Source organism: Felis catus, chromosome B1 (genome assembly GCF_018350175.1).
Source record: "Felis catus isolate Fca126 chromosome B1, F.catus_Fca126_mat1.0, whole genome shotgun sequence".
NCBI classification, from domain to species: domain Eukaryota; kingdom Metazoa; phylum Chordata; class Mammalia; order Carnivora; family Felidae; genus Felis; species Felis catus.
Genome location: NC_058371.1, coordinates 42,811,415 through 42,836,360, shown reverse-complemented (window position 1 = coordinate 42,836,360; position 24,946 = coordinate 42,811,415). Strand labels below are relative to the sequence as shown.

Below are 24,946 nucleotides of genomic sequence, written 5' to 3'. Positions count from 1 at the left end.
ATACTTTCTTCTCGAGTGCACATGGAACATTCTCCAAGATAGATCACATACTGGGTCACAAAACAGACCTTCATAAGTATACAAGAATTGAGATCATACCATGCATACATTCAAACCACAATGCTATGAAACTTGAAATCAACCACAGGAAAAGATCTCAGCAACCTCCAAAAACATGAGGTTAAAGAACACCCTACTAATGAATGAATGGGTCAACCAGGCACTTAGAGAAGAAATTTAAAAATATATGGAAACAAACGAAAATGAAAATACAACATTCCAAACACTTTGGGATGCAGCAAAGGCAGTCCTGAGAAGAAAATACATTGCAATCCAGGCATATCTCAAGAAACAAGAAAAATCCCAAATACAAAATCTAACAGCACACCTAAAGGAAATAGAAGCAGAACAGCAAAGACAGCCTAAACCCAGCAGAAGAAGAGAAACAATAAAGATCAGAGAAGAAATAAACAATATAAAATCTAAAAAAACTGTAGAGCAGATCAATGAAACCAAGAGCTGGTTTTTTGAAAAAATAAAGAAAATTGATTAACCTCTAGCCAGGCTTCTCAAAAAGAAAAGGGAGATGACCCAAATAGGTAAAATCATGAATGAAAATGGAATTATTACAACCAATCCCTCAGAGATACAAGCAATTATCAGGGAATACTATGAAAAATTATATGCCAACAAACTGGACAACCTGGAAGAAATGGACAAATTCCTAAACACCCACACGCTTCCAAAAGTCAATCAGGAGGAATGAGAAAGCTTGAACAGACCCATAACCAGCGAAGAAATTGAATCAGTCATCAAAAATCTCCCAACAAATAAGAGTCCAGGACCAGATGGCTTCCCAGGGGAGTTCTACTAGACGTTTAAAGCAGAGACAATACCTAATCTTCTCAAGCTATTCCAAAAAATAGAAAGGGAAGGAAACTTCCAGACTCATTCTATGAAGCCAGTATTACTTTGATTCCTAAACCAGACAGAGACCCAGTAAAAAAAGAGAACTACAGGCCAATATCCCTGATGAATATGGATGCAAAAATTCTCAACAAGATATTAGCAAATTGAATGCAACAGCATATAAAAAGAATTATTCACGATGATCAAGTGGGATTCATTCCTGGGATGCAGGGCTGGTTCAACATTCGCAAATCAATCAATGTGATGCATCACATTAATAAAAGAAAAGATAAGAACCATACGATCCTGTCAATCGATGCAGAAAAGTCATTTGACAAAATTCAGCATCCATTCTTAATAAAAACCCACAAGAAAGTCGGGATAGAAGGATCATACTTAAAGATCATAAAAGCCATTTATGAAAAGCCCACAGCTAACATCATCCTCAATGGGGAAAAACTGAGAGCTTTTCCCTGAGATCAGGAACACGACAGGGATGCCCACTCTCACCGCTGTTGTTTAACATAGTGTTGGAAGTTCTAGCATCAGCAATCAGACAACAAAAGGAAATCAAAGGCATCAAAATTGGCAAAGATGAAGTCAGGCTTTCGCTTTTTGCAGATGATATGATATTATACATGGAAAATCCGACTGACTCCACCAAAAGTCTGCTAGAACTGATACATGAATTCAGCAAAGTTTCAGGATACAAAATCAATGTACAGAAATCAGTTGCATTCTTATACACTAACAATGAAGCAACAGAAAGACAAATAAAGAAACTGATCCCATTCACAACTGCACCAAGAAGCATAAAATACCTAGGGATAAATGTAACCAAAGATGTACAAGATCTGTATGGTGAAAACTATAGGAGGCTTATGAAGGAAATTGAGGAAGATATAAAGAAATGTAAAAACATTCCGTGCTCATGGGTTGGAAGAATAAATATTGTCAAAATGTCAATACTACCCAAAGCTATCTACACATTCAGTGCAATCCCAATCAAAATTGCACCAGCATTCTTCTCGAAACTAGAACAAGCAATCCTAAAATTCATATGGAACCACAAAAGGGCCTGAATAGCCAAAGTAATTTTGAAGAAGAAGACCAAAGCAGGAGGCATCACAAACCTAGACTTTAGCCTCTACTACAAAGCTGTAATCATTAAGACAGCATGGTATTGGCACAAAAACAGACACATAGGGCAATGCAATAGAATAGAAACCCCAGAACTAGACCCACAAACGTATGGCCAACTAATCTTTGACAAAGCAGGAAAGAACATGTAATGGAAAAAAGATGGTCTCTTTAACAAATGGTGCTGGGAGAACTGGACAGCAACATGCAGAAGGTTGAAACTAGACCACTTTCTCACACCATTCACAAAAATAAACTCAAAATGGATAAAGGACCTGAATGTGAGACAGGTGACCATCAAAACCCTAGAGGAGAAAGCAGGAGAAGACCTCTCTGACCTCAGCCGTAGCAATTTCTTACTTGACACATCCCCAAAGGCAAGGGAATTACAAGCAAAAATGAACTACTGGGACCTTATGAAGATAAAAATCTTCTGCACAGCAAAGGAAACAACCAACAAAACTAAAAGGCAACCGACGGAATGGGAAAAGATATTTGCAAATGACACATTGGACAAAGGGCTAGTATCCAAAATCTATAAAGAGCTCACCAAACTCCACACCCAAAAAACAAATAACCCAGTGAAGAAATGGGCAGAAAACATGAATAGACACTTCTCCAAAGAAGACATCCGGATGGCCAACAGGCACATGAAAAGATGCTCAACGTTGCTCCTCATCAGGGAAATGTAAATCAAAACCACACTCAGATACCACCTCACGCCAGTCAGGGTGGCCAAAATGAACAAATCAGGAGACTATAGATGCTGGAGAGGATGTGGAGAAATGGGAACCCTCTTGCACTGTTGGTGGGAATGCAAATTGGTGCAGCCACTCTGGAAAACAGTGTAGAGGTTCCTCAAAAAATTAAAAAATAGACCTACCCTATGACCCAGCAGTAGCACTGCTAGGAATTTACCCAAGGGATACAGGAGTACTGATGCATAGGGGCACTTGGACCCCAATGTTTATAGCAGCACTCTCAACAATAGCCCAATTATGGAAAGAGCCTAAATGTCCATCGACTGATGAATGGATAAAGAAATTGTGGTTTATATACACAATGGAGTACTATGTGGCAATGAGAAAGATTGAAATATGGCTCTTTGTAGCAATGTGGTTGGAACTGGAAAGTGTTATGCTAAGTGAAATAAGCCATACAGAGAAAGACAGATACCATATGTTTTCACTCTTATGTGGATCCTGAGAAACTTAACAGAAACCCAGGGGTTAGAGTGGGAGAGCCAAAGCATAAGAGACTCTTAAAAACTGAGAACAAACTGAGGGTTGATGGGGGGTGGGAGGGAGGGGAGGGTGGGTGATGGTTATTGAGGAGGGCTCTTTGGGATGAGCACTGGGTGTTGTATGGAAACCAATTTGACAATAGATTTCATATATTGGAAAAAAATAATAAAATAAAAATGAAAAAAAAAACCCTAATCATTTGGATAATTTATAAATAACTATGAGAGTAGAGAAAAATAATTTTGAAATAATTCAAACTGAAAACCTCTTTTGCGTAAATATTCAATCAGCTAAAATACTGACAAGAAATTTATTTCACTGTACTTTTCCAGACTTTTAACAGCTATTTTTCTGATTTTCATACAAATAAAACTTAAGCCTAAAAAGAAAGAAAGAAAGAAAGAAAGAAAGAAAGAAAGAAAGAAAGAAAAAACAACACTACCATAACTGCCAATAATTCACAATAATATGTCTAAGCAACTACATGTTCTTAAAATTTGAACTAAAGTTGGAAATTATAGAGTTGTAAATCAACTCTATGAATTGTAAATAATAAAGTTGCCTATCTGTTGACATGTCATTGGAAAGTAAACAGAGCTTCTCCTAGATTTAGATTTTCTTGACATTTTAATTTTAATTATGAAACTAACAAATAGTGAAAATTCTTAAAATAAATACAGAAGTCTAATCTTACTTATTTTAATGTCATTTTTCATAGTGAAAATTTTTATTAAAAATACAAAAGTGTAAATAAAATAAAAATGGCAGTAGATGACGAAAATAAATTTGTGTCCAATAAAACAGTATCAATAATCTATAATCTCTAACTTTGTTTTGAGATTTAATAAAAGTCATTAAGGCTAAAGACTTACAATGGAAAGTTAAACAAGGAAAAACAAAAGCTCAGAACAATAACTATATAGAAAGTAAAAAACAAAACATTAAAATATAGTTATCCTCTTTGTTAACAACCTATAGAAAATTAAAGATAATGCAAAAAGCATTTTATATAGTCTAAATCCAAACAATTTAAAAATTATAAAATTGAATCCTATAAGTTTGGTAAGTTTGAAATAACTTTTATAATGTTGAATGCATCTTACACTGATTTTGTTTTAGGAAAAATAATTTAAAAAGAACCAGAACTATAAATTAAAGAAGTAAAAATTAAACATAAATGTGACAGCAAATTTGTATTATTAGATTAAGATAGTTAAGCAGTTGGGAAGAAATAACAATTTTTGCATAAGGATACACTTCCTATTAGAAATCTCTTCATAGGAACAATCAGAAAATTCACTAATGTATCAACATGGTTTTAAGTGTACTCTGTATAAAATATTATATAGCCATAAATTTTAATTATTAAGAGTATGAGGGAGAACTAATACATTCATACTTACATTTATTTTATATGAATTTTATATAAATATGAATTTATATAAGTAAATTTTTATTTATAAGTAAATGATTTATGTTTATAAGTACATATTTATAAGTAAAGCATGAACTTATTGTCATAAGAAAAGAATAAATGGTTTTCATTTAAACATGTTATTAATTCATAAGTTGTGGGTGTTTACAATAAATTCAACACATGTAGTACAATATATTTAACAGTCTTTGAATTAGCTTCACTAATTTTCTTTATATTGATTAGCTATTTCTGGACCAGGTCAGATTAAATGTAACCTAGAGTCTCAATTCTCCCAAATAAGATAATTTTTTTATTTTTAATTACCCACAAAAATAACATTTAACTTAGAACTATAAAAAAAGTTACTTACTCCATTTCCTCTGCATTTTGTAGCAGCATTACAGTTATATTCCATCAAGTGAACTTTTTTGCAGGTTTTATTTATACAATACTAAAGTAAAACACAGATAATATTTCATAATCATTCATACATTTGATATAACATGAGAAAAGAATTATTTCTTATATGCCCAATTTGAGACTTTTTATTCCATATTACTCTCATTTGGGTACAAAAAGTCTAGCATTCCAATACAAAATCTAAACAATAATCAATTAAAGAAAAATAACTTGGGTGTTTGCCTTGACATAGTTTTTTTGTAATAATGTAATATAATTTGGCCTTTAGGAATTAAATTGAGAATCTCCATAAGGGAGATTTTCTATATTATGTTAATATTCTGTTATAAATAATTGGTTAGTGTTAATGATTTGTGCCCTCAAAACTTGGAACATAATTCATTAATTTTGTTTTGGTTTCAAATGTAAGTGAATATTTTGGATTATAAATTATCATGAATCTTTGTTATAATATTGATAAGAATAGTTTGTCAAGAGAAATATTTTAACTTCATTTGTAACCATTGTAAAACCCTTGTTCCATAAAAATGGGTAATCCAGTGGTAATTAGTCACCAGTATATGTAACTTTTGCTTCCTTTACCATTTTATATTTTGTTAACTGGCCTCCTGGCTTATGTTCTTTTATTTTATTTTAAAAAGCACTATAAATTATAAGTAATACATCAAAAATATGAATATATCAAATAAAAATAAAAATTTGTTTTTGCAATTATTTCCTGAAAATTAACATATACCCAATACATAAAGTTGCATATGCAAGCCTACATTTGCCTCCTCTTTTCAACATATTTGAAATTCTAGCCAGTGCAATTAGGTGATAAAAATAAATAAAAGGCATACAAATTGCTGAGAAAGAAGTAAAATAATCTGTTTGCAGATGACATAATCGTACATATAGAAAAATCTAAAGACTCCACATGTAAAAAGCTTGTCAGAACTAATCAAAAAAAGTAAATTTGCTGAATAAAATATTAACATACAAAAATCAAATGTATTTCTTTACAGTAACAATAAACATTTTTTTAAAATTAAGAAAACAATTCCAATTATAACAGTATAAACTATTATTAACCAACTAAACTAAACAAGATGATAAATGATATGTATGCTGAAAACTACCAAGAAATGCTGAAAAAAATTAAAGAAGGCATAAAGAAATGGAAAGATACCCATTCATACCCGTTCATGGACTGAAAGACATAATACTGTTAAGATGTTAATGCTATCTAAAACAATTTACAAATTCAATGTAGTCTCTGTTAAAATTCTAATGACACTTTTTCAGAAATAAAAAATCCATCCTAAAACAATTTCAAGGGACTTCCAATTGCCAAAACAGACTTACAGAAGGACAAAGTGGGATAACTCACACTTCTTGAGATCAAAACTTTCTACAAAGTTACAACAACTAAAACAATGTGGTCATGGAATAAATTCAGGCATTACTGATGAATGGAATATATTAGTTAAGAAATAAATCCTCTCATATATGGTCAAATAATTTTCAAGAAGTCTGCCAAGTCTGTTCAATGGCAAAGGACAATGCTTTCAACAAATGATTCTGGGATATTGGATATCCACATGCAAAAGAATGAAATTAGACCCTTATCTTATACCATCTGCAACAACTAACTCAAGATGTATTGAAGACCTAAAGAACTAAATGATAATACTCTGAGAAGACACAGGGAAAATCTTCATAACATTAATTTGGAAATATGTTTTTGGATGTAATACCCAAACGACAGGGAACAAACAAGAAAACAGATATACTGGACTTAATCAAAATTAAAAGGACTTTTGTCTGCAAATGACATTATCAAGAGACTGAAAAGGCACCCACAGAATGGAAGGAAATATTAAAAAATCATTATCTGGTAAGAGATTAATATCCAGAGTTTATATTAAGGATTGGTATACAAGTATATATTAAGGATTCCTTAAACTCAAGAACAACAATGAAAACCAACACCAAATTAAAAATGGGCAAAAGACACAAATAAACATTTCTCTAAAGAAGACATAGGGATGGACAACAAGCTTGTGAAAAACTGTTCTACATCACTTATTATCCAGAAAGTGAAAATTAACAACACAATAAGATGTTACTTCACATCTGTTAAGATGGCTATTATCAAAACAGAAACAAAACACATCATAAAGTGTTAATGAGGAAGTGGACAAATTGGAACCCTTGTGAATTACTAATGGGAATGTAAAATGGTACAGCCACTGTGAAAAACAGAATAGCCATTCCTCAAAAAGATAAACACAGATTTAGAATATGATCCAGCAAATCCATGTTTAGGTATATATCCAAGGAATTAAAAGGCAGGGACTTGAAAAGATATTTGTACACCAAATGCTATTCATAGCACCATTATTCACAAGAGCTAAAAGGTAGAAACAACCTAAATGTCCATTGACAAATAAACCAATAAACAAATGTGGTGTATACAAACTATGGAATATTATTGAACCTTTAAAAGAATGAAATTCTGAGGTTGGAAAGGTAGCAGAGTAGGAGGACCCTGGGCTCACCCTGTCCCATAGCTTCAACTAGATATCATCCACATCCAAGTTAACAAACTGGAGAGTGATGGGAGGACTGGAAGAAAAAGCTCCACGATTAAATATAGAGAAGAAGCCACATCTGAAAGGTCAGGAGGTCAGAAAGGTGTAGGGAGGCTGCCTGTTGGAGGGAGGGGGCTGAGGTTGTGGAGAAGGCAGAGAAACAATTCTTCACACCAGGGACCTCACATGGGGATGACTAATCCCCATAATGTTTGGCTTTAAAAACCAGAGGGGCTGATAGGCCACTTGGCTGGCTCAGTCAGTAGCGCACTGGACTCTTCATCTGAGGTTTGTAAATTTCAGCCCCACATTGGGTGTAGAGATTAGTTAAAAAAATAAAATCTTTTTAAAAAAACCAAAGTTGCTTATTTCTGTGTTTATAAAATCAGTGGTGCTTAGAGCCTAAGAGCTTTAAAATCTGCTGCCTCAGCACAAGGCATGCAGCGTGGCAAGTGATACCTGGGTCACTGCTCTTAAAGAGACAGCAGCCCACAGAGAGCAGCATAAAAATGACAGTTTAAGGGGACCTGGATGGTAGTTGAATCTTGGTTTGGGCTTGGGTCATGATGCCAGGATCATGGGATCGAGCCCTGGATTGGGCTCCATGCTGAGCATGGTGCCTGCTTGGGATTCTCTCTCTTTCCCTCTGCCCCTCTCTCCTGCTTGCATGCGTGCTCTGTCTCTCTAAAGAAGAAAAACAAACAAAACAAAACAAAACAAAACAAAACAAAACAAAAGGTTTACACAACTCTGGGGAGAAATGGGAGACAGATCAATTCATACTGATTTCAGAGTGTGTTGGGGGACTTCTCTGAAAATGAGGGAGTTGGAAGACACCATTTTCTTCCCCAGCCTTGCAGTATAACACAGAGCCACCTGCAGGAGGCAGGACTGCACAACACTTGCTACCTAACCCTCTGCCAGTGCACTATGCCCAAGTATTCTCCTAAGGACTAGCCTACTCCAAGCCTGCTAGGTATGGCCCTGGGCTCAGGGAAAATTTTGTCAAAGCCACACATGTGCCTCTACAAGCTGTCAGGTGCACAGCTACCACAGGACAACATGCACATCCACTGTACCACACATTTGCCTACAAGTGCCATTGTGTACCTTCCCCAACCAAGTGTCCCTAGCCTTCCTGTGCACTGTGTCTTACTGCATGCCCCCAGCTGCTGTCCTGCTCCATGCCCAGCCAATAGGTGCACAGCAGCCACCCCACCGGGCCCAGACACCACACCATGCACAGCTGTAGACCCCAGCCATCCTGGCACACTGGGCCAAGGCACACCCAGCCTTCCTTGGACACGGCACCTAGCCTTGCTCACCTAGCTGCCTTGGCACACAAATCCCACCCCCTTCAGTGCTTTGGAGGATCTGACACAGGACTAGTGGCCCAGTGAAAAATTTGCTAACCCCAGCATCCCACTCCCTAGTTCTCTGGCAGGCATGCCCCCCAAGAGCTGGACTTCCTAGGTCCTGCTAACATCACAAAGAGCAAACACAGTCCCAAATAGTCATAGAGTCAGTACAGATTACTACACCAGAAAGGAAAAGTGACATGACAGCAAGGCATAAACAACACATTGATTCAGGATAATCTCCTGAATTGCCAGGTTGTTGTGAACAGGGGACACTGCACTGCAGAGCACTCCAGGACCATTTCTTCATAGTGTCACTACTTTCAGGGGCAGAAGACATAGCTGATTTTCTTAACACGGAGAAAGAGACATAAAGAGGCAGGCAAAATGAGGAGACAGAGAAATTTATCCCAAAACAAAAACAGGGCAAGGCCACAGCCAGAGATCTAATTGAAACAGATATAAGTAACGATCCTAATACAGAATTTAAAACAATGATTGCAAGAATACTCACTAGACTTGAGAAAAGAGTGGAAGGTATGAGTGAGACACTGAACACAGAGATAAGGAATAACAGAGGAGAGTTAGGGGTACAATAAACAAAATGAGAAACGGGCCTGATGGAATGAAGAGCAGGATGGAAGGAATAGAGGAAAGAACTAGTGACCTAGAGGAAAGAGTAATGGAAAGTAACCAAGCTAAACGAAAGACAGAAAAAATAATTATACAAAACAAGAAAAGACTAAAAGAATTGACTCCATAAAACTTAATAATATTCGTATTTTAGGAGTCCCAGAAGAATAAGAGAGAGAGAAAGGCAAAAAAATTTATTTGAAGAAATAATAGCTGAAAACTTCCCCTAATCTGAGGAAGGAAACAGATATCCAGATCCAGGAAGCACAGAGAACACCCATCAGAATTAACAAAAGCAGACCCACACGAAGACATATTGTAACTAAATTTGCAAAATATGATGACAAAGAAAAAAATTTAAAAGCAGCAAGACTAAAGAAATTAGTAACTTACAAGGGAAAACCCATAAAACTAGCAGATTTTTCAAAAGAAATTTTGCAAGTCGGAAGGTTGTGGCATTTTATATTCAAAGTGCTGAATGGGAAAAATCTGCAGCCAAGAACACTTTATACAACAAAGCTGTCATTCAGAATAGAAGGAGAGATAAAGAGTTTCCCAGACAAACAGGAAGTAAAGTAGCTCATGACCACTAAACCAGCCCTGCAAGAAAAGGGGATTCTTTAAATGGAAAGGAGAGACCAAAAGTGACAGTATAGAGGTAGGAAACACAGAAGCAGTAAAAATGAAAATTTTTATAAACAATAAGTGAAGGAACTCATGCATAAAAAAAGAATATAAAATATAATAACATATACCTAAAACAAGAAGGAATCAGGAGAAAAGAATGGGTTCAAACTTAAACGACAATCAACTTAATATAGACTGCTATGTGCAGAAGAAGTTATATACAAACCTAACGGTAACCATATATCAAAAGCCACTAACAAATATTTAAAGAATAAAGAGAAATAAATCCAAATATATCATTAAAGAAAGTCAGCAAAACATGAAAGACAAAACAGATCAGAGAAAATCTTCAGAAACAACCACAAAACAAGTAATAAAATAGCAATAAACACATTTACCAATAATTAATATGAATGTTAATGGACTAAACCCTCTAATCAAAAGACATACAGTGACAGAATGGATTTAAAAAAGAACACACATCTATATGCTTCTTACAAGACATATATTTTGTTTTATTTTTAAAATGTTTTGATTTATTTTTGAGAGAGAGAGAGAGAGGGAGAATGAGTAGGGGAGGGGCAGAGAGAGACGGAGACACAGAATCTAAAACAGGCTCCAGGCTTGGAGCTGTCCACACAGAGCCCAACACCGGGCTCTAACTCGTGAACCATGAGATCATGACCTAAGCAGAAGTTAGATGCTTACCTGACTGAGCCTCCCAGGCACCCCAAGAGATATATTTGAGAACTAAAGACATCTACAGATAGAAAGTGAGAAGATGAAAAAACATCTATCATGCAAACAAATGTCAGAAAAAAAAAAGCCAAAGTAGCAATATTTATATTGGAAAACGTAGACATTAAATCAAAGACTGTAACAAGAGACAAGGAAGGACACTATATAATAATAAAACATACAATCCAACAAGAAGATATAACAATGGAAAATTTGCACCCAACATAGAAGCACCCAAATACATAAAACAGTTAATAACAAACATAAAGGAACTAATCTATAATAATACAATAATAGTAGGGGACTTTTGCACTCCACTTACGCTGATGGACATAGCATGCAAATAGAAAAACAAGGAAACAATGGCTTTGAATGATGCACTGGACTACATCAATTCAACATATATATTCAGAACATTCTATCTTGAAACAGCAGAATACACATTCTTTTCAAGCACAAATGGAACATTCTCCAGAATAGATCACATAGATCACATACAAATAGACGTTTGTATTAGCCCACAAAACAAACTTCAACAAATTCAAGAAGGTCAAAGTCATACCCTGCATCTTTCTGACCACAAAGCTATGAAACTAGAAGTCAATCACAAGAAAAAATTTGGAAAGAATACAAATACATGGAAGTGAAATAACATGCTACTAAACAATGAATTAATCAACCAGGAAATCAAAGAAGAAATAAAAATGTACATGGAAGCAAATGAGAATGAAAATACCACATCCCCAAACCTAGGATGTAGAAAAAGCATTTCTTTTTTTTTTTTAATTTTTTAGTTTTTATTCTTGAGAGAGAAAGAGACAGATACAGCATGAGTGGGGAAGGGTCAGAGAGAGAGAGAGGGAGACACAGAATCTGAAGCAGGTTCCAGGCTCTGAGCTGTCAGCACAAAGCCTGACACAGGGCTCAAACTCACTAACCGTGAAATCATGACCTGAGCCGAAGTCAGACTCTTAACAAACTGAGCCACCCAGGCGCCCCCAGAAAAAGCATTTCTAAGAGTGAAGTTTATAGCAATACAGGCCTACCACAAGAAGCAAGAAATATCTCATACAACCTAAGCTTATACCTAAAGGAGCTAGATAAAGAACAACAAAAGAGGCCTCAAGCCAGCAGAAGGAAGGAAATAACAAAGATTAGAGCAGAAATGAATGATACAGAAACAAGCAGACAAACAACAACAACAACAACAACAACAACAGCAACAACAAAAAAATAAAACCGGGAACTAGTTCTTTGAAAAAAATCAATAAAATTGATGAGCATCTAGCCAGAATTATCAAGAAAAAAAGAGAAAGAACTCAAGTAAATAAAATCACAAGTGAGAGAGGACAAATAACAACCAGCACCAAAGAAATACATATATTTCTGTGTGTATATATATATATATATATATATATATATAGTATATATTGTATATATTCTGTATATATATTATATATTGCTGTATAACATATTATCCACAGAATTAATAGCATTAAACAACACACATATATCATATCAGAGTTTCTGTAGGTCAGGAATCTGGGTATATCTTAGCTAGGTTCCCTCTTCAGTCTCTTACAAAGCCATAATCAAGGTATTGTCTGGGGCTGTTGTCTCATCTGAAAGTCTGACTTGGAAGAATTCTCTTCATAGCTTGCTCGTGTGGTTTTTGGAAGAATTCAATTTCCTGCAGGCTGTTAAATTGAGGGTCTTACTGCTTCACTGGCTCATGATTGCTTTTCCATGTGTGCTTCTTCATCATAGTAGCTTGTTTTAGCAAAGCAAGCCATCTGAGAAGGCGAGAGAGAGAGTGCATGCAAAACAGAAGTCATTCTTTTTTAACCTCATCTTCTGAGTGACATCGTATAACTTTTGCCACGGAAGCAAGCCGCTATATCCAGCCCAAATACAAAGGAAGATTACAAAAAGGAATGAATACCAGAAAGTGAGATCATTGGAAACATTTTAGAAGCTGTCTATCACAATAAGCACTTTCCCCAAGGGAATAAGAATTGGCTAGGACTTCTGTAAGATGGTGGCATATGAATATCCTGAAACCACATCCTTTCATGGAGACACCAACTCTACAGTGACATATGGATCATACCTCTGAAAAAGATTTGAAAACTAGATGAACTGCTTCTCCATAACAAATGATACAAAGACCATATCAAAATGGGTAGGAAGGCAGAGATGTGATCTCACCCTGTCATGGCATCACATAATAGGATTTAATCAGTCTAGTGTTTCTCCTGGAGGAGCAAGGAGTTGGTGCCTCTACATTAATCATCCCAACTTTTGGGATCTGTACTGGAAACATGAGCCCCCAAAATGTATGGCTTAGAAAACCAAAGGGGCTGATGTCCAAGGGACACAAAGTTCTATACAAACCCAAGATTTACTTTTAAAAGAATTTACATATGGTCTCACTCAACCAAAATCCAACAAAAACAAGCAAGCAAACAAACAAGCAATCTCCTAGTAGTTAGAAAAGCATTGTGAGTATATGCGAAAGAGATTCATATGTTAATTTAAAAGTCTCTGGCGAAGGAGCAAGGGACAACTGAAACTTTCTCTGAGTCAGAGGCACTGGTAGATACCATTTTTGTACTCTGCACCTACCCGGTTAGGCCAGGGGGGAAATTCAGATACACCCCGTCCCTCCACCTTACTAAGACAGAAAGGGCCAGCATTCAAGTTCTATCCTACTGCTTACTGAAGGCTGGTTGTGTAGTTGCAGTAATTCCCCTCTAGTTGGCTGGGGCAGGTGAACAGGAACAGTTGTGGCCTTCTCATGTTCACTAGATAAAGCCAGCGAGCATGGACAAATGTGACACTCCATTGCTTTATGGCTGGGGCTGGTGATAGCAAGGAGCTGTGGAATTCTCCCACTCCCAGACTAAAGCCATCATACACACACAGAGAAGGACCCTCAGCTGCATCCTGACCCACAGAAATGTGCGGTTAAGACACATTCTCACTACATTTCTTAAGCCAGCAAACATATTCCAATTCCTATACTCTCCAGTTGTATATATAAATCCAGTAAGCATGGATAATCCACACAGGGAATCCCCTATGATCCATCTGGCTCTGGTGGCCAAGGAGGCTGTCATTCCTAAGCTCCATGGGAATGTGACAATTGGAAATACAGTTCTTGACTGGTCACTGCACCCAGGTTACTACACAAACAGACTGAAATGCAATACCTGTCTTCCTGTGGAAATGACTTATTTACAAGTATGGAGCTTCAGGCTGAGGGAGAGTCTTCAAATTTCCTCCACATGTAGAGGGCTGAGCCACTCACAGGAAATGTAAGCAGGGATACACCGTCCTTGTGCACACCCTGGACCGCACCATAGGTCAAAGATACCTCCCAGAAAAGAGCATATGCACTTATCTGCAACCTCAACTTTTGCAGCTGTCCCTCAAAGGACACTTCCAGATCTCCTGGACTGGACACCAGCAGGTTATAATTGCAATCCCAGAGGACTGAATATATGTTCATATTTTACACATTTACCTCGGGGTCTGGTTTCCAATCAGCCTGAAACTACGTACTCAATGAGATTCCTTGCACTGAATACTGGGAGGTCTTGGCACACCCTCAAAAATAAGAACAAATCAAGACTAAATCAGGTGGTTAGATAATCACAAAGGTTTAAAAGATAATCAAGAGCTAGGGTAAGGTTGAACAAGAAAGTTTATCACCTACACAAAGCCACTCCTTCAAGACTGATAGAAGTAACTATTTTATATTAAACACACAGAAACAAACACAGAGAGTTAAGCAAAATTAGGAAATATAGAACTATGACCTAAAAGAAAGAACAGGAAAAAAAAAATAAAAGACTCCTTAATGATATAAAGATAAGTAACCTACCAGTAAGGGATTCAAATTAATGGTCATCAAATGCTCACTAAACTTGGGAGAAGAATGGATGAGCATAGTGAGAATGTCAATAAAAAGAAAATATAAGAAGTACCACCACCAACAACAAAAAGTCATAAAGTGAAGCATACAGTAACTAAAAATTTCACAAGAGATTTTAATAGCAGACTTGGTGAAGCAGAAGAATGGATTAGCAACCTGGGAGACAAAGCAATGGAACTCATCCAGACAGAACAGCAAAAAGAAAAAAATAACTTTAAAAAATGAAAAAAACAAACAAACAAACTAAAGAGACCTTTGGAACAACATAAAGCAGAATAACAGTTGCATTATTGGTGGCCAGAAAGAGAACAGAGAGACAAAGAGACAGAAACCAATGGAAATTTTTCCTAACCAGGGAAAGAAAGCAGAAATCTAGGTGCAGAAAGCTCATAGAGTTCCAAATAAGAGGAACCCAAAGCACTCCACACCAAGGCACATAATTAAAATGACACAGCAATTGCACTACCAGCTATTTACCCAAAGAATATAAAAATACTAATTCAAAGGGATACATGCACCCCAGTGTTTATAGCAGCATTATTTACAATAGCCAAACTATGGAAACAACCCATGTGTCCATCAACAGATGAATAAAGATGTGGTAAGTATATACAACTGAATATTATGCAGACATCGAGAAGAATAAAATTTTGTCATTTGCTACACTGTGGATATAGCTGGAGAGTATTATGCTAAAATAAGTCAGAGAAAGATAAATACTATATGATTTCATTCATATGTGGAATTTAAGAAACAAAACGGATGATCATGGGGGAAAAAGAGAGAGAGAGGCAAAACAAGAAAAAGACATTTAACTACAGAGAACAGACTGATGGTTATCAGAGGAGAGGTAGGTGGCAGAAGAGTTAGGTGATGAGGATTAAGGAGAGCACTAGTGATGAGCACTGGGTGTTGTATGTAAGTGTTGAATCACTAAACCAAACACCTGAAACTAATATTACACTGTATGTTAACCGGAATTTAAATAAAAACTAAAAAAAAAACTAAAAAAAAAAAACAACAACAACAAAACTAAAATAAAATGCCAAAAGGTAAAGAGGAGAATCTTTTTAAAAATTTTTTTAAAAGTTTTATTCATTTTTGAGAGACAGAGAGAACGGAGTATGAGCGGGGGAGGGACAGAGAGAGAGGGTGTCACAGAATCCAAAGAAGGCTGAGCCCATGTGGCACAGAGCCTGACACAGGGCTCAAACTCATTGACTGCAAGATCATGACCTGAACTGAAGTCGGACACTCAACTCACAGTCACCCAGGTGCCCCGGTAAAGAGGAGAATCTTAAAAGCAGCAAGAGAAAAACAAATTGTGATGTACATAGAAAACATCATTCATTAGCTGTCAGCAGATTTCTCAGCAGATGTATTTTTCAGGCCATAAGGAAGTGGCATGACATTCAAAGTGCTGAAAGGAAAAAACTTCCATCCAAAAATATTGTAACCATCAAGATTATCATTCAGAATTGGAGAAATGATAAAGAGTTTTAAAGACAAGCAAAAGCTAAAGGAGCTTGTCATTACTAAACCATCCTTGCAGGAAATGCTAAGGAGAATTATTTAAACTGAAATAGGAAAACATACAGAAGTAAAAAGCTCACTGCAAAAAAAAATAAATATAATAAGGGTAGTCAATAAAGCTACTATGAATGTGAATAGATAAAGGTAGTAAAATTGACTAAAGCTGCAATACTTAGTTAAGGGATGCATATAATAAGAAGATGTAAAATGTGACATCAAAAACATAAAATATATACAAAATACAGCATTTGTGCTTGACAAAAATGCTCAACAAGTAGGAATAGATGGAACATACCTCAACATCAAAAAGGCCAAATATAAAAGACCCACAGCTGATATCATTCTCAGTGGAGAAAAATTTAGAGCCTTTGCCTTAAGGTCAGTCACAGACAAGGATGCCCAGTTTCATCATTGCTATTTAAAATAGTACTGGAAGTCTTAGCCTCAGCAATCAGACAACAAGAAGAAATAAAGAAATAAAAGGCATCCAAATTATCAAGGAAGAAGTCAAAATTTCAGTATTCACAGATGATATAACACCCTATGTAGAACCCCCCCCCCAAAAAAAAAATTGCTTAAACTAATATATGAATTCCAGGATATAAAATGAACGTACAGAATTTGATTGCATTTCTATACACTAATAATGAAGCAGCAGAAAAAGAAATCAAGGAATTGATCATACTTACAATTACACCAAAACAATTAGATACCTAGGGAAAAAAATGTAACCAAAGAGGTGAAAGGTTTGTACTCTAAAAACTATAGAACACTTATAAAATAAATTGAGGAGAATACAAAGAAACGGAAAAGCATTCCATGCCCATGGACTGGAAGAACAAACATTGTTAAACGTTTCTTCTACTCAAAGCAATCTACACATTTAATGCAATCCCTATCAAAATATCACCAGCATTTTTGCATAACTAGAAGAAACAATTCTAAAATTTGTATGGAACCACAAAAGACTCTGAGTAGCCAAAGAAAAACAAAACTGGAGGCATCACAATTCCAGATTTCAACCTATATTACAAAGCTGTAGTCATCAAGACAGTATTATACTGGCACAAAAGCAGACATATAGATCAATGTAATGGCATAGAAAACCCATAAACTGACCCACAGCTATACAGTCAACTGATATTTGGCAAAGCAGGAAATAATATCCAATGGAAAAAAAAGTCTCTTCAACAAATGGTGTTGGGAAAACTGGATGGTAACATGCAGAAGAATGAAACTGGACCATTTTCTTACAACATACACAAAAATAAATTCAAAATGGATAAAAGACCTAAATGTGAGACAAGAAACCATCAAAACCTTAGATAACACAGGTAGCAACCTTTTTGACCTCAGCCAGAGCAATTTCTTACTAGACACACCATAGGAGGCAAGGGAAATGAAAGCAAAAGTGAACTACTGACTTCATCAAGATAAAAAGCTTCTCCATAGCAAAGGAAACAATCAACGAAGCTAAAATGCAGCTTACAGAAGGGAGAAGACATTTTCAAAGAACATGTCTGATCAAAGGTTAGTATCCAAAACCTATAAAGAACTTATCAAATTCAACACCCAAAAAACAAATACCCCAGTTAAGAAATGAAGATATGAATAGACACTTCTCCAAAGAAGATATCCAAATGGCTAACAGACACAAGAAAAGATGCTCAACATCACACATCATTAGGGAAATAGTAATGAAAACCACAACGAGATATCACCTCACACCTGTCAGAATGGCTAAAATTGGCAACACAAGAAACCACAGGTGTTGGTGAGGATACAGAAAAAGGGGAACCCTCTTGTACTCTTGGGAATGCAACCTGGTGTAGTCATCCTGAAGAACAGCATGGGGATTCCTCAAGAAGTTAAAAATAGAACTATCCTACCATCCAGCAATTGCACTGTAGGTATTTGCCTAAAAGGTAAAAATTACAGATTGAAAAGGGTACATTCACCTCAACGCATATAGCACCATTATAAAAAATAGCCAAGCTATGGAGACAGCCCAAATGTCCATCAACTGATGAATGGATAAAGAAGTGGTATATATATAATGGAATATTACCCAGCCATCAAAAAGAATGAAATCTTGCCATTTGTAATGACATGGATGGAGCTAGAGTATATTATGCTAAATGAAATAAGTCAGAGAAAGACAAATACCAATAATTTCACTCATATGTGGAAATAAAGTAACAAAACATATGAACATATGGGGGGGTAGAAAGAGGGAAACAAACTATGAGAGACTCTTAAAGTTACAGAATACACTGAGGGTTGATGGAGGGAGGTGGGTCAGGGATGGGCTGGATGGGTAATGGGTATTAAGGAGGGCACTTGTTATGATGAACACTGAGTGTTGTATGTAATTGATAAATCACTGAATTCTACTCCCGAAACCATTATTGCACTCACTGTATGTCAACTCACTAGAATTTAATTAAAAATTTGAAAGAAAAAAACATAAAATATGGGGAGCAAAATTTAGTTTTGGAATGTATTTAGATTTAAGCTGCTATACATAGGAGGATAGATGTAAAACTCATGGTTACCACAAGACAAAAATTTATAGTAAATACACAAAGAAAATGAGAAAGAAATGTAAACATAACACTTAAGAAATTCATCAAAACACAGAGGCAAGAAAAGAGGAAGAAAAGACACAAGCTACAATAACAGCCAGAAAACAATGAACAAAATGGAAATAAGCACATATGCATCAATATTTACTTTATTTGTAAATGGACTAAATATTTAATCAAAACAGAGAGTGGCTGAATGGATAAAATAACAAAACACATCTATATATTGCCTATGTGGCACTTACTTTAGAAGCAAGGACACATGCATACTGAAAATGAAGGAATAGAAAAAGACAGCTCATGCAAATGGAAACAAGAAGAAAGTTGGTATAGCTACATTCATATCAGACAAATAGACTTTTGTTATTTTTTAATTTTAATTCCAGTGTTGTTAACATACAGTGTTATATTAGTTTCATTTGTACAACATAGTGATTCAACAGTACCATATATTACTCAGTGCTCATCAAGATAAGTATAAGACAAATAGACTTTTAAACAAAGACTACTAATAAAAGACAAAAAGAGACACTATATAATGACAAAAGTGTCAATCAAGCAAGAAGACATATAAACATATATGCACCCAATATGCACCAAAAAAACATGAAGCAAGTGTTAATAGAACTAAAAGGAGAAATTGACAGAAATACAATAAGAGTATGACACTTTAACATCCCACTAAAATCAATGAATAGATCAAGACAAAGAATAAAAAAGGAAACTTTAGCATTAAACATTATATAGACCAGATGGACTTAATAGATACATAGAGAATATTCCATCCAAAAGGAGAATAAAAATTTTTCTCAAGTGCATATGCAATATTCTTTAGGATAGATCACATGTTATGCCATGAAATAAGACTCAATAAAGTCAAGAAGATTGAAATCATATTAAGCATCTGTTCTGGCCATAATGGTATGAAACCAGAAATCAATCACAAGAAGAAAACTGGAAAAAAACACAAATACATGGAGATTAAACAACATGATACTTTAAAATTTTAAAAATCCCAATAAACAAATAATTACAGAAATACTGCTTACCAAAATGTATGGGATGGTACAAAAACAGTTATAAGAGGGAAGTTTATAGCAATACAGGCTACCATAAGAAACAAGAGAAATCTCAAACAATTTAGCTTTACACATAAAGGAACTAGAAAAAGAAGAACAAATGAAGGCTGAAGTTAGTAGAAGGAAGGAAATAATAGAGATCAGAGCTAAAATAAATGAGCTAGAGACTAAAATGACAATAGAAAATATTAATCAAACTAAGAGCTAGTTCTTTGGAAAGATAAACAAAACTGGCTAATATTTAGTTAGACTCACCAAGAAAAAAAGAGCGTTCTTGTGTAGATGAAATCAGATATGAAAGAGAAGTTACAATTCCTATCACAGAAATACAAAGGCTCATAAGAGACTACTAGGACCAATTTTACACCAATATATTGGACAGCCTAGAGAAAATGTATAAATTCTTAGAAACTTATAATCTGTCAACAGTGAATCATAAATAAATAGAAAATCTGAGTATCAGTTACAAGTAAGAAATTTGTTCAGTTAAAAAAAAATACCATCAGCAAACAGAAGTTCAGGACCAAACATCTTCACTGGTAAATTCTATCAAACATTCAAAGAAGATTTAATACCTATCCTTTTCAAACTCTTCCAAAATTGTATAGGAAACACTTCCAAATTCAGTTTATAAGGCCAAAATTATCCTGATCCTAAAACCCGACAAAAACACAAGAAAAGAAATTTGTGGGTCAATAGCCCTGATGAACATAGGTGCAAAAATCCTCAATAAAAGGTTGGCAAACTGAATTCAACAAAACATTGAAAGGATTATATAACATGATCAAAGTGGGATTTATTCCAGTGATGTAGGGATGGTTCACCATCAGCAAATCAGTTAGCATGATATACCAAATTAACAAAAGAAAAATAATATAATCATCTTAATAGATGCAGAAAAAGAATTTGATAAAATTCATCATTCATTTATGATAAATAAAACTCCCAGCAGAGTATCTATAGACGGTACATACTTCAACTTAATGAATTTCATATATTACAAACCTACAGCTAATACACTCAATGATGAAAAGCTGAAAGTTTTACCTCTAAGATCAAGAACAAGACAAGAATGCACACTCTCCCCACTTTCAGTCAACACAGTTTTGGAAGTCCCAGCCACGGCAATTAGATAACAAAAAACAAAAGACATTCAAAGTGGAAAGGAAGAAGTAAAACTATTTGTAGATGACATGATATTATATATAGAAAATCCTAAAGACTCCACTACAAAACTGTTAGAACTAATAAAGGAATTCAGTAAGGTTACTGGATAAAAAAACCAACATAAAAAACCTGTTGCATTTCTACATGCAACTATCAGAAAGAGAAATTTAAAAATCCCATTGACAATTGCATCAGAAAGAATTAAATACCTCAGGATAAATTTAACCAAGGAGGTGAAAGTCATATACATTAAAAACTACAGTTTCATTGATAAATGAAATTGAAGACACAAATAAATGGAAAGATATTCAGGGCTCATGCCGTAGAATAATTAATGCAGTGGAATAATTAATATTGTTAAAATATCAATACTGCCCAAAGCAATCTGTAGATTAAATTCAATCCCTATCAAAACTCCAAAGGCATTCGTCACCAAAATGGAAACAAAAACAACTCTAAAATTTGTATGGAACCACAAATGACACTGAACAGACAAAGCAATTCTAAAAAAGAAGGACAAGGCTGGAGATAGCACATTTTCTATTTTCAAACTAGACTAAAGAGCTACCACAACTAAAACAGTGTGGTACTGGAATCAAAATAGGCGTATAAACCAATGGAACAGCATAGGGAGCTCAGAAATACAACCGGGTATATGTTTTCAATTAATTTACAAAGGAGACAAAAATATAAAATAGGAAAGTACAGTGTCTTCAAGAAGATATTGGGAAAACTGGACAGCTACATGAAAAAGAATAAAACTGGACTGCCATCTTGACATGCATAAGGATTAAATCAAAATATATTAAAGACTTGAATGTAATATTTGAAACCATAAAATTTCTAGAAGGAAACATAGGTGGTAAGCTCCTTGACACAGTCTTAAAGATTTTATTTGGAATCTGACATCAAAGAAAAGAGAAAGAAAAGTAAAAATGAACATGGGACTACATAAAACTAAAAAGGTTTTGCACAGTGAAAACAAAAATGCAACCTATTGTAAAAACATATTTTCAAATCATATATACAATAAAGGGCTCATACCCAAAATATATAAAGAATTCATGCAACTCAATAACAGAAAAACAATCCAATTAAAGAATGAACAAATGATTGAAGACATTTTTCCAAAAAAGATATACAAATAGCCAAAGGGGACATGAAAAGAGGCTCACCATCACTACTCATCAGAGAAATACAAATCAAGACTACAATGAGGCATCACCTTACAATTGTCAGAATGGCTAGAATCAAAAAGACAAGAAATAACGAGTGCTGGTGAAGCTGTGGGGAAAAGGGATATCTTGTGCACTGTTGGGAATATAAATTGGTGTATCCCTTATGAAAAATAGTATAGAGTTTCCTCAAAATATTAAAAAATAGAACAACCATATGATCCATCAATTCCACTACTGGATATCTATCTGAAGAAAATAAAAAAACTTTAATTCAAAAAGATATGTGCAGCCTTCTGTTCACTGCAGCATTATTAACAATACCCAAGATAGGGAAGCAACCCAAATGTCCTACCATAAATGAGTGGATAAAGAAGATGTGGTATATATATATATACAATGAAATACTAGTTAACCACAAAAAAAGAAGAAAATATTGATATTTGTGATAACATGGATGAAAGTTAAGGGTATCATGCAAGTGAAATAATTCAGAGATAGAAAGACAAATACCATATGATTTCATCTGTATATGGAATCTAAAAACAACAACAACAACAACTAAAAACAAAACAAAACAAAACAAAAAACCCGAAACAATCAAAATAAAACTCAGACTTACAGGCACAGAACAGATTGGTCGTTATCAGAGGAGAAGGGATTGAGTAGAGCAAAAGAGATGAAGGAGATTAAAAAGTACAAGCATAGAGGTATGAAATAAGTTTTAGGGATATAATACACAGCATGAGGAATATAGTAAAAAATGTATTAACACTGTAGGTGACAGATGATAACTAGACTTATTGTGGTGATTATTTCACAATGTGTACAATGTCTAATTATTATGTTGTACACTGGAAACTAATAAAAAATTTATGTCAAATATGCCTCAATAAAAATAAATGAACATAAAGCATAAAAAAAAAGAATTGGCTAATTGATTCGCCTTTTCAAGGTTTCATTTTATTTTTCATTAAGCAAGTAAGTTTGTTATTTACATGTAGCACACTAATGCATAATTGCTGCTTTAAATCTTAGTTGCCTTATATTTTCTGGAATGTGTGCACTTGTATTTCCAAATTGACTAATAGCCTCTGAGCCATTTTTGTTCTCCCTTTATTTTATGACTATATGAGTACAAATGCTCATATGTATGTATATATGCGTATGGACATAAACTTGTACACCACTATAACTATGCTTCCCTGGTATAGACTTAATTTGGTTCTTTCAAACTTCTCATACTTATACTTTGACCATACATGTAAAAAAATGGTTTAGCAGGAAACATTGAAAACTCAGAATTTTATGACTAAAAGTTGTTAGAATTCAGAGATATAGTAAAAAAAATCACCTGTCAGTTTAGTGGAATGTGTGCTTACATATATAAGCACACATTTTTTCATATAAGGATCAATAACAAGTTGTAATTCCAAAAAGCAAAGTTATTGGATAACCAAGGCCTAGTTTAATTATCTTTTCAATATTGTATGGGAAGTATGTTGCAGCACCAGGTTCAAATCCATTCAATATACTGTGATAGTAATCATAGAATATAGTATTTGATAATTATGTAATTTAACACAGCTAAATAGAAATGAACATATTTTGTTACCATTTGTGCCCCACAAACAGTGCCATCAGCAATATAGGAATAATCTCTTTCATCTGATCTCACTGATGACCCAGTGGCTATAGATATGCATACATGCCCTTGAATGTATGAATAAACTGCAGGTTGAACATCATTTTTATAAGTATTCTTATGTGGCCAAACACAAGCTAATTTTCCACAGAGAACATCCCTGAAATGAAAAGCAGAAAATTCCTTATCATTTTGTCTTTTAATGATACCATGTTCCAAATACATATTGTATTACATGATTGACAACATAAGTATTATTTAATTGATGGTATAAAAATTTGCCAGAAAAAAATCACAAGATAACATTATCCTTTGGTGCCCACCAACTGAATGCAATCTTATTGATTAGCACTGGAACCGAATTGAATACTGTATGCTGAACACAAATTTGCAGTCATGACTTCATTTCCTATTTCAGAACTCAACTTTTTGTCTAGCCTCCAGTTGACCTAGAGCACTTATCATATTTTACCATATTCTTTAGGAAAATTCATCACCTGCCTCCACTTTGATATAGCTTAGCCAGTCTGGTCATTGGTTACCCAACATTTCCTGAAAGCAGCTGATTGCATTTATTAACTCTATGTATGTACCTTTTGAACCCCTTCTGTTAATTTCCATCATCCCTGGTATGAACCTTAGTCAACATATCTCTATAGTATACAGACTCTTCATGCTAATCCTTCCAATAGTTCTGGACTTCTCTCTTGAGAATTCAGGAACTTTGAGATCCCTTTGTGCCACAAGCATTCCAAACATTATC

At 34.8% G+C, this 24,946-nt stretch overlaps 1 protein-coding gene across 4 annotated transcripts in view; it reads right to left on the bottom strand.

The window, feature by feature from the left end:
• LOC101097234 (disintegrin and metalloproteinase domain-containing protein 18-like) overlaps positions 1-24,946 on the bottom strand; it is a 139,348-nt gene that overhangs the window by 35,696 nt on the left and 78,706 nt on the right. For 3 of the 4 annotated variants that reach the window (XM_006930702.4, XM_045055528.1, XM_023252577.2), the window contains 2 exons: positions 24,154-24,343; positions 5,081-5,161 (listed from right to left, as the gene is read on the bottom strand). In XM_006930702.4, the coding sequence (XP_006930764.2) occupies positions 5,081-5,161; positions 24,154-24,343 (271 nt within the window). The remainder of the gene's footprint in view (positions 1-5,080; positions 5,162-24,153; positions 24,344-24,946) is intronic. The other variant, XM_045055527.1, reaches the window with a different exon arrangement.